Genomic DNA, 14,612 nt, shown 5'->3' with positions numbered 1-14,612 from the left:
GCGCGTGCACGCCCACACGCGGCTCCGGCTCGCACACACAAACTCCTGCATGTACTATTCTTACAGTCGCACACTCTGGAATTAGGGTCTGGGAATGGAAGGGAACGTGGGATCTCGGAGCTCTCCGGCGGGCGGGCACAGCGCGAGGGACGCGCGGTAGGGGCGATGAGGGGCGAAACGGCGGGCGGAGGCGGGGGATGACCCAGAAGCCCATCTCTTCCAGGCAAGTTGGGAGGCGGGACCCGGACAAGCCCACGGAGTCCCCTGACACTACCACGCCTCCTTCCAGAAGGGATTTCTCTAGAAGTGAGGCGCTGCCGTGGGATCCAGCACAGAACCCGCTTTGTCCCCTGCCCGCGAGGAGGGGGAGCCAGGCTGGAGGGGGCTGGAGGGCCGCTCCCGCCTCCTAGTGGCCAGCAAAGGGTTAAGTCGGAAAGCCAGGAAGCGAAGGCGGAGCCAGCGAGTGCGGGGAGGAGGGGGGTGGCTGGGAAGCGCTTCCTCGCCGTCCCACTCTCCCTCTCCCTCGGCGAACAGCCGGGGCGCACGGGCCGACTGACCGACCCGCTCCTGCAGACCGCGCGGCTCCGGGGGCGCAGGCACTGAGCGTCGCCAGCCAGCCCCAGCCCTTCGCATCCCGTCGCGCCCCGCCCCGTCCCGTCGGGGCCCATGGCTCCTCCCGAGGCCCGCAGCCCGGGGGGCGCAGGGTAGAGCCCCGTGGCCGGGCCACGCAGCCCGGGGACTCCCAGGCCCTGCCGGAGCCCCGCGGAGTCCCCGCCGTCCGGCGGGATCAGGGAGCGAGTGGGAGCGCCCTCCCCACGCCGCCCCTCCCCGAGCGTCGAGACAAGATGCTGCCCGGGCTCGGGCGCCTGCTGCAAGGTAGGGACCCCGGCCGGTGAGGCGCATCTTGGGGAGGGGAGCAGGGCGCCCCCTCTTCTGAGGCGCAAGGGCGGGGCAGTTGCGAGGGGGTGGGGAAGCCAGGGAAGGGGCAAAGCTTCGCGCCCCGGCCGCGCCCCCGCCTCCAGAGCTGCCCGTTGGAGGAGGGCACCCGGCTGGGAGCCTGCGGGCGTGTGTGGGGAGCTCGTGACCGCGGAGCGACGCTAGGGGCAGGCGGACCAGGCCTGGAGGGGGGAGGGAGGCTCAGGTTCCGCTGTCCCGGCTCCACCTGCTCCGGGGGACGCTGAGGACTCGGGCCGGCTGGGGAAGCGCCGACTCAGCAACTCCTCCTGCCCGGCGCCTCAGCACTTTCCGGTCACCTGGGAGGACAAGCGATGTGGGTGGGGGGCTGGCCGGGGGGCACAGAGGAAAATGTAGTACCCTTCCCTGGCAGGGCAGACGGAGGGCGCTACAAAGAGGATGGTGGTGCCACGGACTGAGTGACAGGCGAGGGTGCGGTGCGGGCCAGAGATTGGGGATGGGGTAGGAGAGGGACCCGGGGGAGGTAGATCGAAAGGGGAGGTCGCGGATGGAAAAAGTGGGGTGGGGAGGAGGGGACCGAGGAAGAAGAGGAGGAGGAGGGGAGAGGTTGGATGGGAAAAGCCCACAGGGAAGTGGGACCCTAATGTAGAACAAGGAAGGGGGGGGAGGAGAGGGAAGAACAGATGAGGGGAGGGATGGGACAGGCCGGGGGGCCACAGCCGGTGGGTGGGGAGATGGAAAGAGAATGAGAATGAGAAGCGTGGTCAGAACCCGAGGAAGAGGATGGGGTGATGGCCGGAGACCCCTGTCAGAACAGAGCGGGAGGGTCTGCGGGATGAGCCAGGGCTGCAGACCGGAGGCTCTCCGGGAGAGGGGCTGGGGAAGAGGGAGATAAAGGCATGGGAGCGAGGCACAGGGCGGGGATGGGGGCTGCTGGGATGAAACAAAGAGGCCTCTGGTCCCCACTTCCACGTGGGAAGCCCTCCATTCCCAAAGCGCCTGCCTGTCACATCCCTTGTCTGCCGGATGGCTGGTGCTGGTGGGTCGGCTCAGGGCCTTGGCGTGTGGCTGTGGAGGAGACTGGGCGAGGACCTCCAGTGGGGCGAGCTGCCATTTATATCTCGGGGCCGCCGCCGTCGGATGCCGCCGCTGCCACCGCCACAGCGGCTGCTTATTTTGGGGTGTTACATTCTGGCGGAGTGAGAAGCTGTTTGCAGCAGCTCTAAACCTCCCTTACCCACGGCGTGGGTGCCTCCCAGGCCCCTGCGGCACCGGCATTGCGGGCGCCCACCTCCTCAGCCCTTTCGCCCTCAGCATCTGCCCCCGCCCCCTCCTCCCCCCAGGCCCCAGACCTTCCCTGAAGCAGCCTGTTGGGTGTGCAGCTTCTCCTCTGGGACAGTGCCCCTCCATCCACAGCTAGGGCCCTCAGCTCTCCTGCCGGGCAGCAGGCTTTCCTGGGACCTCGTGCAGGTGCATCAGCACCCTGGCCTCTGTGCCTCCTCTGCTGCAGGGGCCTCTGGCCTAAAGGGTGGCCCGAGGTGAGAACTCTTTTTAGGAGGCTTGGTACTGCAAGCTTTGACGGCCCAGAGTCCTTGACCATGGTCCCTTGGTGAATGAATACTTTTGACTCTGGACACCTCAGCCTTCCGGGATCGATACTGTGTTCTGGCCTCTCTCTGTTCCCTCCCCTTGGTCAGTTCTGGACATCTCTTCTGGACACTGGCCATCTCTTCTGGACTCTCAAATGTGCCATCACCCTAGAGCAACCACAACTTAGAGCCCAAGAGGAAAGTTGCAGAGCACACCTGGGTCCCTCTCTCTCCTGATCCTGCACAGCCCAGCCGACCCAGCGTTGTGGCTGCCCTAGGTGCAGCTTCTGTCTTCCCTATACCTTGTATATTAGGGCTGGCTTCTGGGGATGATGTGAAGGGCTCCCAAAGAAAGGCCAGAGTCCCTTGTGACGGAAGCTTGACACCTTTCCCTTCAATCCAGGTTGCCACTCGCTGCACAGCTAAGTGCCCGTTTTGAGCCTCCCTTCATTGGCGAGGTGGGTCTCTAGACTGATCTCACAGCAGGGTTGTGTGTTCTGTAGATGGAGTGGGTAATGTGTGCAGCACAGGTCTGGCGCACAGTAGGTGCTTCATGGCAGATGGCTTCCTGCCTCCCCTGCACCACACTCCCCTGCACCTCTAGCCTGGACCTGCTGACCTGAGGTGGAAGGAGCAGAGGGTGGGCAGGCTTTGAAGGGCTTCCTGTGCCTGGAAGGCAGTGGAGAGAGACACTGGAGATGGACGTGGCTCAGAACCCCGGCCTCCTCTCCCCAGCCCTGCACACCAGCCGGGAAGGCTCCAAGTGGGGGCCGGAAGTGGAGCTATGGTCACTGGGGAGAGAGGAGGCATGGCCTGGTGGAAAGGAGTGGTGGTGACCAGGCGGCATGAGAAGCAGGGGTGGGGAGAGACCCTGTGGCAGGAGGAAGAGGGCACACACTGGGCAGGGAGGGAGGGTGGGATGGAGGGGGCCTCTCCCCAGCCCCACTGCTTCTGCCCCCTGGGGGCCTTTGCCCAGCCTAGGGGCCCCCAGAAACCCAGAGCCAACCCCCCTTCCCCTCCTCCTCCTCCTCCTCCTCGCCTCCATGAGAGCCGCAGCCTGAATTATGGATGAGGCTCCTTGGGTTACAGCTGCCTTGCACGGCAGCAGTGAGGGCCAGAAATGGCAACATTGTCACTGTTACGTAGCAGCTGTCATGAGGGTCCCCCAGCTCAGGGTCCCTCCTCCGAGAGCCCTCAGCCCTCTCCTGCAGGGAATACCATGGCGGGAGAGGGTATGGGGACACAGCAGGGCAGTGTCCCATAGGGCCAGTGGGGAGCCAGGAGTGGGCCCTTGCCAGCCCCTGCCCAGCTGGACCTCGAGGCTGGAAGGGAGCCTGGTACCAGGAGAGCAGCCACTGCCTCTGGCAGCACACGTGTGCTCCCCTCTGTCTCTCCTGGGGCGGCAGTTGGTCCTGGAGGCTGGAGGGAGACCTCGGTAATCCTCTGGGGGCTGGCGGCCATCAGGGCTCACTCTTTGGTGAGCTGGTGGATAAGGGGTGGGATTAAGGGGAATCACTGAAGGATTTGGCTTCCTTTGGTGTCAGTCTTTGGGGAAGCAGAGCTCACAGGGTGACTAATAGGAAGGGCTGTGCCCTGCGTGGGCATCGGGAGACTCATCTGGTCCTTGCCCTGTCACCACATTGCTGTGTGACCTTTGGCAAATTGCTTGCTTTCTCTGAGCCCCAGTTGTCCCCTCAGTAGAGCAGATAGATGCCTGACCCACATGAACCTGGGAGGCCTGTCCAGCTGTGAAATCTTCAGTCCTAAGCAGCAAACCTCAGCGCTCAGGACACCCACCCAGGGGCCCTGCCTGTGCTCCCACACCCCACCCCTGCCTGGTTCAGATGAGGGGTGAGAGACGTGCGCTTCCACCCCACGTGGCTCTGAAAAGCTCGGGCGGAGACAGTAATCGTGAAACGCCACACGGAGGAGGGGTGAGAAGGGCCGAGAAAGGCGGAGGTGGTGTGAGCGAATGGAACAGCCGCCGCTGTGTCACTGAGTATTACATCACACCCAGCCTACACACGCACGGGGCCCGGTATCCACACACACGCGGAGGACGGCCGGCACACACTGCACAGCCGGGAGGGGCTGGGGACACTCACGGTGGGGCCCGGCTGGCACTGGGGACCTGGTGCCCAAAAGCAAAGAATAGAGACACACACAGGCACGCACGCGCAGGCAAGAGACTCCCCCACTGGTGCCTGCGTGCTCCCCCGCCCCGGGGACTGAGGCACACCACAGCATCTGTATACTCAACGCCACACGCAGAGCCATTGGTGCCAGGCGTGCACACCTGGCTCGGCCATACTTCACTGTAGTGAGCACCTGGCTCACACCGTTCACCCAAAATCACACCCACATACGCGCGCTCATGTGCACGCAGCAACCTCAGGAGTGTGACACACACACACACACACACACGCCGCCTTGGCGTGGGCGAGTCACAGTCTCGGAGATCTCACCCACCCTGCGGTCTCTCCCGGGCTCTCTGAACCACTGGGAGCCCCCAGATGCCAGGTGCTGGGGCCTGAGAACCAGGTCTCCCTCCTCAAAGCCTTCCATGCTGGCCCAGTCGGGTGCTCAGGTGCTGTGTGCCAGGGAACCATGCCTGGTTTTGGTGTACGCAAGTGCCCCTCTGCCCCAGGCAAAGCTGCCAGAAGAAAACCATGGCAGAGGGCAGTGGACAAGCTGGTCCCAGCCCAGGAGTTTATCAGCCACAGAGAGGGCAGGAAGGCAGGGGAAGGGATGTATGCAGGACCCTGCAGCTGTTGCTATAGCGCAGACATACAGGCACCTGCTCTGGGCCCATGAACCCCCAGGCCCTTGGGCCTTCTTGGGGCTGCTTATCCATCTCTCTCATAAGCACTCAACCTTCAAAAATCACTTTGAAGAACAACAAAACAATTTATGTCTGAGATGCAAAAATGCAGATTCCCAGGGCCTCAGGAGGCTGCATTCTTTGCAGACCCCAGCTGATTCTGTCGCATCTAGCTGGTGGCCCCAGACAGAGACCCACATGGACCCCACATCCCTCGGGCCTCTTGGCAACAGCGCGGAGAGGCTCTGGTTCTTCCAAGGCGAAAACCGCTGGAAGGCGGGACAGGAGGGCATCGGTCACATGTGGGCTCAGCCAGGCTGGACCCCTGGGCCTCCATACGCCTTCAGTCCCCCGAAGGGTCTCACATTTGCTCAGTCATGCTCAAGTGGAGTGGTTTTGTCCCCAGAGGACATTTGGCAGTGTCTGGAGACATTTCAGTTGTCACAACCGGGGGCAGGGTGCTGCTGGCGTCTGTGGATAGAAGAAGGAGGCGCTGCCCACACAGGAAAGCACTGTCCTGCCTGCCTGCCACTCCCGAGTTGGGGGGGGGGGGGCTGACAATCTTTGGACATTCATCTCCAAGCAAGGTCAAAGATGCAACAGTGAAAACGAACAGGAATGAAGAGACATTCCTCAGACAACCGTAACTGTACCACAGTGCTTTCTTCAGTGTCCTCTTAGCATTTTTTTTTTCATTTAGTATACCAGGAGCCTCCCAAGTGGATGTGGTCAGGCGTCTTGCAGCTTTGGGGTTGCACCCAGAACCCTGGGAACACCAGGGCTTGGGACCTGTGGTGGGTGGGTGGGCAGGTGGGTGGCCAGAGCCCTGGCTCTCAGCCCTGCCCTTCACCTGGCTCTCCCTACAGGTCCCGCCTCGGCCTGCCTCCTGCTGATGCTCCTGGCCCTGCCTCCAGCGGCCCCCAGCTGCCCCATGCTCTGCACCTGCTACTTGTCCCCACCCACCGTGAGCTGCCAGGCCAACAACTTCTCCTCGGTGCCACTGTCCCTGCCGCCCAGCACTCAGCGACTCTTCTTGCAGAACAACCTCATCCGCACGCTGCGGCCCGGCACCTTCGGGCCCAACCTGCTCACCCTGTGGCTGTTCTCCAACAACCTCTCCACCATCTACCCGGGCACCTTCCGCCACCTGCAGGCCCTGGAGGAGCTGGACCTCGGTGACAACCGGCACCTGCGCTCCCTGGAGCCTGACACCTTCCAGGGCCTGGAGCGGCTGCAGTCGCTGCACCTGTACCGCTGCCAGCTCAGCAGCCTACCAGGCAACATCTTCCGCGGCCTGGTCAGCCTGCAGTACCTCTACCTCCAGGAGAACAGCCTGCTCCACCTCCAGGTGAGCCTGGCCCCCGGCCCCCTACCCCATCCTCCCCAGGCCACCCTTCGTCTCTCTCTGACCCTTCTCTGAGAGTCCGTGCCTCTCACTTCCGCCATACTCTTTTCTATACCTTGCCTCTGTCTGTCTGTCCATCCTTTTGAGTTCTCTGCCCCAGCCCCTGTCTCCCTCTGCCTCTGTCTATTCTCCCTCCCTGTCCTTCTCTGCCTCTCGCACTAACTTGCCTCCCCCATCCGTCTCTCTCTGCCTCCTCTGTCTGTCTCCCTTCACACACCCACTCTGCACACACCCCCATGTCTGTCTCCATGCCTGCCAGTGTCTCTTTCTGTGATCTCCCCTTCCCCCACGTTTGCCCTCAGGGGACTCTGCCTTTCCCCAGCCCAGTGGCTACCCCTCCCATCCCCCATCCCACATCACAGCAAGTGCAGCCAGAGGGCAGGGCCCCAGCACCTCTGTCCCGTGGGAAGTTCCGCCTCTCTCCAACACAACAAGGGGAACCCTGTCCTCTCTAGATTGCCTTTCCCCCAGTCTGTCGTGTCAAGGGCCAGGGCAGGAGGAGGAAAAGCACAAAGCTCTGTTACAGCTGGAAAAACAGGTGCTCTGGGAACGGAAGAACAGTCATTGTTATTTATTGTTATTATTATTGACCTAAGGATTGTTTATTGTTGTTGTTATGCTGACTGTTTGACCGTCAAATCCTCCCATTCCGTTTCCCCAGGAAGCAATAACATAACCTCCAAACCACCCTGGGAGGGAGAAAATCTCCCTCCCCGTAGCTACCTGCCGGGCTGGACGGGATGAGGGTATCCATTCTGCCCTCTCCACCTCACTCTGCAAGATGCTGTCACCAGCCACTCAGTGTTGAGGATGCCAGTGATAACAACAGCAGGAATGATTTAAAACAACATGCAGAGAGTGCTGAACAATACAGACAGAACCCCTGCCTTCGAATGCCGAGGGAAAGTAAAATGCATGGTGTATTGGGAAAATACCATGGCATAAATAATGGTAGTAATAATAGCAGCCTCTGCCACCGGTTCAGGCACTGTGCCAAGTCCTTTACAGGTGTCGGCTCCACCATTTACAAGCACGTGACTTTAAGAAAAAAAAATCTCCTTGGGCCTCAGTTTTCCCATCTGTAAAACGGGAGTAGCAAGCTCATCTGTCTCCTAGGGATTTTATAAGCAATAAACGCATGAATAATTTGTAAAGCACTCAGAATAGTGCTTTTGGCATACGGTAAGTGCTATATAAATGCTTGTTAAAATACTGTTTTAAAAAAAGAAACGAGCCTTATTTAACATTGGTCTCAGTAAAGTGGCCCAACTTGAACCCAATCCTGGAGATCTGGGTCAACTTCAAGGGTTAGACTGAGGCCGTGGGTGGGTCTCAGAACACACCCTCCTTGTGCTCCTCCTACACAGGGCCAGTCTCATGCTTCCCAAACACATTCAACCACTTCCTCTCCTTTCTGCAGCCCTGTGGGGAGATTGCTTTTACCTCCTAGTTAACAGTGGGGAAGCTCAGGCTGGCGGCCCCCAAGACTTTGTAGGGGAAGAATGGCCTCTCTAAACACAGCTCTCTTCAACCACAGTCCTCTGACTGCACTGGCCCTCACAGCGGCCTGGCCTGGCTGTAGGGACATGGAGCGGGAGGACTTTCCGGAAGCCACGTGGCCAGGACGAGCTAGCTGACTGCACCGCAGGGGGCCATCCCTAAGGATACTAGAGGGCTCATTTTTTTGAAAGCACGTTCTCTGGGGTCTGTCAGACCTGGGTTCAAATCCGGGCTGCTCTTCGGACGGATCACTTAAGGTCTCTCAATCTACTTGCCTATGACTGTATGTTGGCATCAGGATAGCACTTATTGGTTCTGATCTAGAAATTTTGTAAGCATTGCAATTGGAGGCATTTACAAGGCCACACTCCCAAGACACATTAAATGTCACTTATCTGAAATGCTTGGGACCAGAAGTGTTTCCGATTTTAGGGATTTGGGGATATTTGCATTTATATATAATGAGATATCTTGGGGATGGGACCCAAGTCTAAATATGAAATTCATTTCTGTTTCATTTAGAACTTATGCACAGAGCCTGCAGGTAATTTTATACAATAAGTTTAATGATTTTGTGCATGAAGCAAAGTGTGGAATGTTGCACTTGGGGCATCACGAAAGTTTCAGATTTGGGTGCATTTCAGTTTCAGATTTCCCGATCAGACAAGCTCAACCTGTAGCCTCATGACCGCCAGGACTTCCGAGGTCCCAGTAATTACCTCTCCGTGATATCAGGATCTGATCTGGAGTCAGAGGACCTGAAATTGACTTTATTAAATGTTAGGCAAATTGCCTCCCCTTCTCTGGATCTCAGTTTCCTTCTCATCAATGGAGAAACATAAAAATGATACCTTTCACAAAGTGTGGTGATAACAAGTAGATGAGCTAGTGTATGTAAACAGAGTCCAGTGCCAAGTAAATCATGGCATTACAGCAGTCAACGCTCAGAGCAAGGACGGCAGTCAGGGCCTGGGGTCAGGCAAGGCCTGGACTGAGGGGACTTTGGACACACACTGGGGTGTGTTTGGCATGAATGACACCAGGCATCATGAGAAGGAAGCGTCTTAACACCGGCCCTTTATAAAGGAGGTGGAAAAGACAGCCTTTGGCTGTGAACAGCCTGGGAGAACTAGGCTGGGAGATGCCAGAGGCAGGGGCAGAAACACGTGGGCGGCAGTGACTCCACCAAGTGCAGGTGCGACCCAGGGTGGAGCCAGGTGCGCCCCGGCGGTGGTGGGGGGGAGCTTTGGAGGAAGCTCCGTGAAGAAGCACAGCTGTTAAGATGTGCAGAGTGGAAACGGGAGAGGCGGGCGGGGTGGAGGCTCTCATGGGCTGGGCCTGTCTGCAGAATACCAGGCACTGTGCTGGCTGAGTCCAGTCACCCCCAGGTTCTTTACTGAGCACCTACTGCATGCCAGGCAGTGTTCTGGGTGCCGGGGGCTCAGAGGTGGGCCAGAACAGGGTCCCCACTCTCCTGGAACGTGTTTTCTGCTGCAGTGTAGCCTGGCGATGGAGACAGCTGTTCTCTCTTGTAATCATTACAGCACCTGCACGGTCCCCAAGAGCAATCTTTGTGCTCAGGCAGACCTAAGTTTGACTCCCTCCAGCTTGCTCTGTGGCTTCGGGCAAGTTCCCCCACCACTCTGGGCCTCAGTGGACTCGTGTGTAAAATGAAGACAGTGACCCGAAGCTTGGGGTGCTGTGAGTTAAAGGAGACACTACTTGAAAAGCGCTCAGAGTTAATAGCCAGTGAACAGTGAGCGTCATCGGATAGGAAGCGTGCAGACTCCGACCGAGGGCCCGCAGAGCTAAGGCAGCAGTCCAAGGTCACAGGCTTGCAAAGGGACACAGCCTAGAACTGGCCCGACTCTGGGTACAGCTGTACCCAGCACCATTGCTGGTGCTTATGTCCACACTGCACTACATATTAGCTGCTGGACCCCAGACAACTCACTTCCCTTCTCCGAGCCTCCCTCTCCTAATCTCTGGGAAGGGGATAAGAATAGCATCCACCTCACAGGGTTGTTGTAATGAAGTTACTACATAGGCTCTGCGTAGCACAGGGCTTGGCACCCGGTGAGAGCTCAGTAAGTCACTTGCTTGATGCTGCTGACGTGGGTGATGACGACGATGCCCACCATAAGCTGGTGCGTTGGGGGAGGGGAGGGCCTGGCACATAGCACACAGTACCGCTTTGCTGAATGAATGAGGTACATTCCGGGACGCACCAGCTCATAAATATCAGATGAGGATGGATTCGCAAAGATCAACCATCCCAGGTCCCTTGTTTCACAGATGGGAAAAAAAAAAAAAACAAGGCCCAGAGAGGTGCCTGGAGCTGTCCAAGGTCACACAGCCCAGCAGCTGATTTGACTGGTGCTGAGCTGGGAGGTTGCAGGGAAGCAAGGTTAAGACTAGGAATGCTGTCTGGGGAAGGGGGCGGGGCAGGGATGCTGTGTTAAGATTCCAAGTGGATGCAGAGAGCTGTGAACCGGCCAGCGGGGGGAGGCGAGGGAGATGTGGTTTTTGAAATGGAAGAGGATGACTTTAGCAGAGCTCTTAGCCCGGAGGGAGGGGGCGCCAGGGGAGGGTGGTGGGGGAGGGCCAGGGCTGTGAAAGTCAAGAGCTTATTAATGCACAGAGAACGGCTTTAAGGGTGGAAAGAGGAAGGGCCGGGTTTCAGAGCTGCAGCCCAGGAAGTGGCAACGGGATCTGGCAACAGCTTGGATGGCGGGAGGGGAAAATGGACCCCAAGACTGAAGCTCAGGGAGCAGGACTTTCTGCGGGGAAATGAAGGGAAGGGAAGGAGAGGGGACGCAAGGAACTCTGCAGCCTGAAAAGCCAGGTTTTGGGTCAGAGGCACCTGACTTCCCGAGGAGCTAAGGTCTTCCCTTCCTGACTTCTTGGGGTCCCCAAAGTGCCAAGCCCCCAGGCCCCTGCTACCTCCTCCCCCATACTGACCCTCTGACCATACACCTCTGGGCGTGTTCTACTCTCGCTGACCCTCTGTGAAAAAGAGAAACCCTAAGTAGGTGTCCCAGTGCAAGGAATCCAGAGCCCACTCCCTGGGGTGGGGCGTGGGGGTGCAGGGAGCCTGCTGGAGGCCTGAGGGGGAGGAGGGGGTTGGGGAGGTGGCAGCAGGGGGTGGAGAGTGCTGGTGTCAGAGGCAGCCGAGAAGGTGGAGGGGACGGATCTCAATGTGGCCAAGAGGAGGGCTCTTGGCAGGCGCAGTTCCTGTAGCGGAGAGGGCGGAAGCCAGATGGGAGGGGGCGAGAAAAAGCAGGAGCACAGGAAGGTGGAGGCTGTGGGTGGAGGCTGGGAGTCAACGCCCTCCCCCCACCTGAGGCCTCTGACCAGCTCCTGGGTGGTGCAGGCGAGGGGATCATCTTGTCTCCCCAGGCAGAGAGGTGGGAGAGAGCCACGGGCAGGGAATGGGTCACCGGGTGCGCAGGCCTGAGCACAGAGGATGCTCCCGTCTCTGAGGGAGCTGCTGACCACAGAGATGGCTTGCAGAAGACGGAAGGACCTCAGTGCCGCAGGGTCACGGGACCAGAGTCCTGCTCCCCTCTCTGACTTCATCTCTCTGGGCCTCAGGGTGCACCTCTGTAAAAAGTGGGCTGGGCTGCTGGATTCTGAAGCATCAGCTCCCAGGTGACAGCCACTGTGAAATGCAGACCCCGTGAGTCATGCCCAGCCCTGTCAGTTCCCAGGTCCTTGCAATGCTGGCATGACGCCCCAGCCCCTGGCAGGTGGAGCGGCCCCTCCTACAGGGGGTAGTAGGCAGGCTGCAGTTACTTGTCTGCTGCCTGGCGTGGTGGAGCCGATGCCCGGCCCTCTGACCCAGCCTGTGGTCCCCAGGGAGCTCCTCTTCCAGGGGGCAAGAGGATGGGACCAAACTCGAACAGAGCCCCTGCTGACATACAACTACTGTTTCCTGTTGACTGACTGTGCACCTGCCAGCTGTGCTGCCCACAACAGCACTGTATCACATAACCCTCCTTCAGCCAGCTGAGGGCTTGTTCTCCCTGGTAAACAGACTGAGGAATCTCTGACCCGACAAGGTTAAATAACCTAGGAAAATGGCAAGTTAGGTTTTTGAGGGCTCCTAACTCCTGAGCCTGCGGGTCTCCTCACTGGATCAGAGCCCTGTGTGCCAGGCCCTGGGCCCAGCACTTCACCCACACGATCTTTGTGGGCTGTCTTCTTTACTCCTCAGAGCAAACACGAGGTAGGAACACTCCTCTCCTGGTGGTGGGTGAGGAGTCAGATGCCTGACATGGCCAGCTTCCCAATGGCCAAGCCCCACCCTGCCTACCAAATGCAAACCTTGCCTTTGGCATCTTCATATGCGTTGCTTCGTCTGATGGCCACATGTTACAGATGACAAAATCGAGTCACAGAGACATTCAGAGACCCGCCCAGGGCAGCACAGCAGGTTAATGAGAGACCCAGGATCTACACTCAAAGTCTGGCTCCCCAGTCTGCATGCTTAGCCCGACCCGAGGCGGGAGTCCTACGGCCGCATCAGCATCACCTGGGCGCTTGAGCCAGTGCAGGTGCGCACTCAGCGCGTCCCCAGATCTGCTCCATCGGAAACGCTGGGGCAGCGCTCGGGACCTGCAAGGGAGTCTCAAACACCCTAAAACTTAAGAACCCGGGACCTGAGCCACGGCAAACGGGTCAGGACTCGAATCCGTGCCTCTCACTCTCTCTACACTGCCTAGCGCTCTCCACCCTTCCCAGAGAGAAGTCCGCACCGCGCCTCAGGCCTCTCTCTCCTTCTGTTCCCGCCCCACCCAGGATGACCTGTTCGCCGACCTGGCCAACCTGAGCCACCTCTTCCTGCACGGGAACCGCCTGCGTCTGCTCACGGAGCACGTGTTCCGCGGCCTGGGCAGCCTGGACCGGCTGCTGCTGCACGGGAACCGGCTGCAGGGTGTGCACCGCGCGGCCTTCCGCGGCCTCAGCCGCCTCACCATCCTCTACCTGTTCAACAACAGCCTGGCCTCGCTGCCCGGCGAGGCGCTCGCCGACCTGCCGGCGCTGGAGTTCCTGCGGCTCAACGCCAACCCCTGGGCGTGCGACTGCCGCGCGCGGCCGCTCTGGGCCTGGTTCCAGCGCGCGCGCGTGTCCAGCTCCGACGTGACGTGCGCCACGCCCCCGGAGCGCCAGGGCCGAGACCTGCGCGCGCTGCGCGAGGCCGACTTCCAGGCCTGCCCGCCCGCCGCGCCCACGCGGCCCGGCAGCCGCGCGCGGGGCAACAGCTCCTCCAACCACCTGTACGGCGTGGCGGAGGCCGGCGCGCCGCCCGCCGACCCCTCCACCCTCTACCGAGACCTGCCCGCCGAAGACTCGCGGGGCCGCCAGGGCGGGGACGCGCCCACCGAGGACGACTACTGGGGCGGCTACGGGGGCGAGGACCGGCGCGGCGAGCAGACGTGCCCCGGCGCCACGTGCCAGGCGCCTCCGGACTCCCGCGGCCGGGCGCTCTCGGCCGCGCTGCCCGCGCCTCTGCTTGGCCTCGCGCTTCTGGTGCCTCACCTCTGACTGCGGTGGCTGAGACCCTCCGGCCACTGGCCGGGCCCGGCCCCACCGCCTTCCTCTCCACCCCCACCCCAGCTCCTCGGCTCCCCCCGGGACCTGGCCGCCTCTCTCCTTGCCTCCTGGGCTGTTCGGACTCAAGGCTGCTCCCAGAGGACAGGAACGGCGGCTCAGCCGTGCTGAACCCAATTCAAGCCATTAACTCTTCTTCCCCCATCCCCAGGCTGGGTTGGGGGCACCCCGGGCAGCCGCCGTCCCGGGGCCCACAGTGGACTCCGAAGGGGCTTTTTATCTGCAGTGCATCTCCCACCAGCAGAGCCTTCGGGCGCTCCCCCTGGGGGACGAATGCGTCACTTGGCGCCAGGGCGACCCTGGACCCTTGCTCATCCCGGTCCCCTCCACCTCCTGACACTGGAGGAACTCTTTTCTCCTAAGTCTACCCTGGACACTTTTTAGGGCTCCTGGAGAGAACTTTCCTCTCCACCACGGCCCCTGCGTGGTGAAGATTTAGAAAAAAAAAAGTTGTTTGGGAAAAAAAATTTATTAAAAATTCTATTATTTTAACTCCTGTAAGATTTGTTGGCGCAGCACCTCTAGAGTGGGATGAGGGCTTAGAACTGTATATTTCAGGGCCAGGAGGGGACCTGTTTCCTGGCAGCTGGAGCTGGTACATGCTTTCCCCTGCGGGGCGCAAGCTGAAGAGCAAGGGTGGTGTGGCCCTGAGACTACCCCGGGTGACCTCTGACAGGATGGCCAAAGGAAGCAGCAGCCGCCAACCCAGAGCTGCCTGGGGCCTGAGGAACCAAGCCGGGGGAAGGCAGGCAGCCTGGCTCTCAGCTCC

General features: G+C 60.1%; 1 protein-coding gene across 1 annotated transcript; it reads left to right on the top strand.

Annotated features, from left to right (window-relative positions):
* Nucleotides 1-711: 711 nt before the first annotated feature.
* Nucleotides 712-14,335, top strand: RTN4RL2 (reticulon 4 receptor like 2). Its single transcript, XM_008271357.4, has 3 exons — nt 712-876; nt 6,192-6,673; nt 13,031-14,335. The coding sequence occupies exons 1-3, from the start codon at nt 846-848 to the stop codon at nt 13,775-13,777; spliced, it is 1,260 nt and encodes a 419-aa protein (XP_008269579.3). The 5' UTR covers nt 712-845; the 3' UTR covers nt 13,778-14,335.
* Nucleotides 14,336-14,612: the final 277 nt, after the last annotated feature.

This window comes from Oryctolagus cuniculus, chromosome 1 (genome assembly GCF_964237555.1).
Source record: "Oryctolagus cuniculus chromosome 1, mOryCun1.1, whole genome shotgun sequence".
Lineage (NCBI taxonomy): Eukaryota > Metazoa > Chordata > Mammalia > Lagomorpha > Leporidae > Oryctolagus > Oryctolagus cuniculus.
This window is presented reverse-complemented; position numbering and strand designations above follow the sequence as displayed.

Coding starts and splice junctions, on each gene's coding strand:
- RTN4RL2 (XM_008271357.4), top strand. CDS start 846: ATGCTGCCCGGGCTCGGGCGCCTGCTGCAAG. Junction 877..6,191: donor GCTCGGGCGCCTGCTGCAAG/GTAGGGACCCCG, acceptor CTCTCCCTACAG/GTCCCGCCTCGGCCTGCCTC. Junction 6,674..13,030: donor ACAGCCTGCTCCACCTCCAG/GTGAGCCTGGCC, acceptor CGCCCCACCCAG/GATGACCTGTTCGCCGACCT.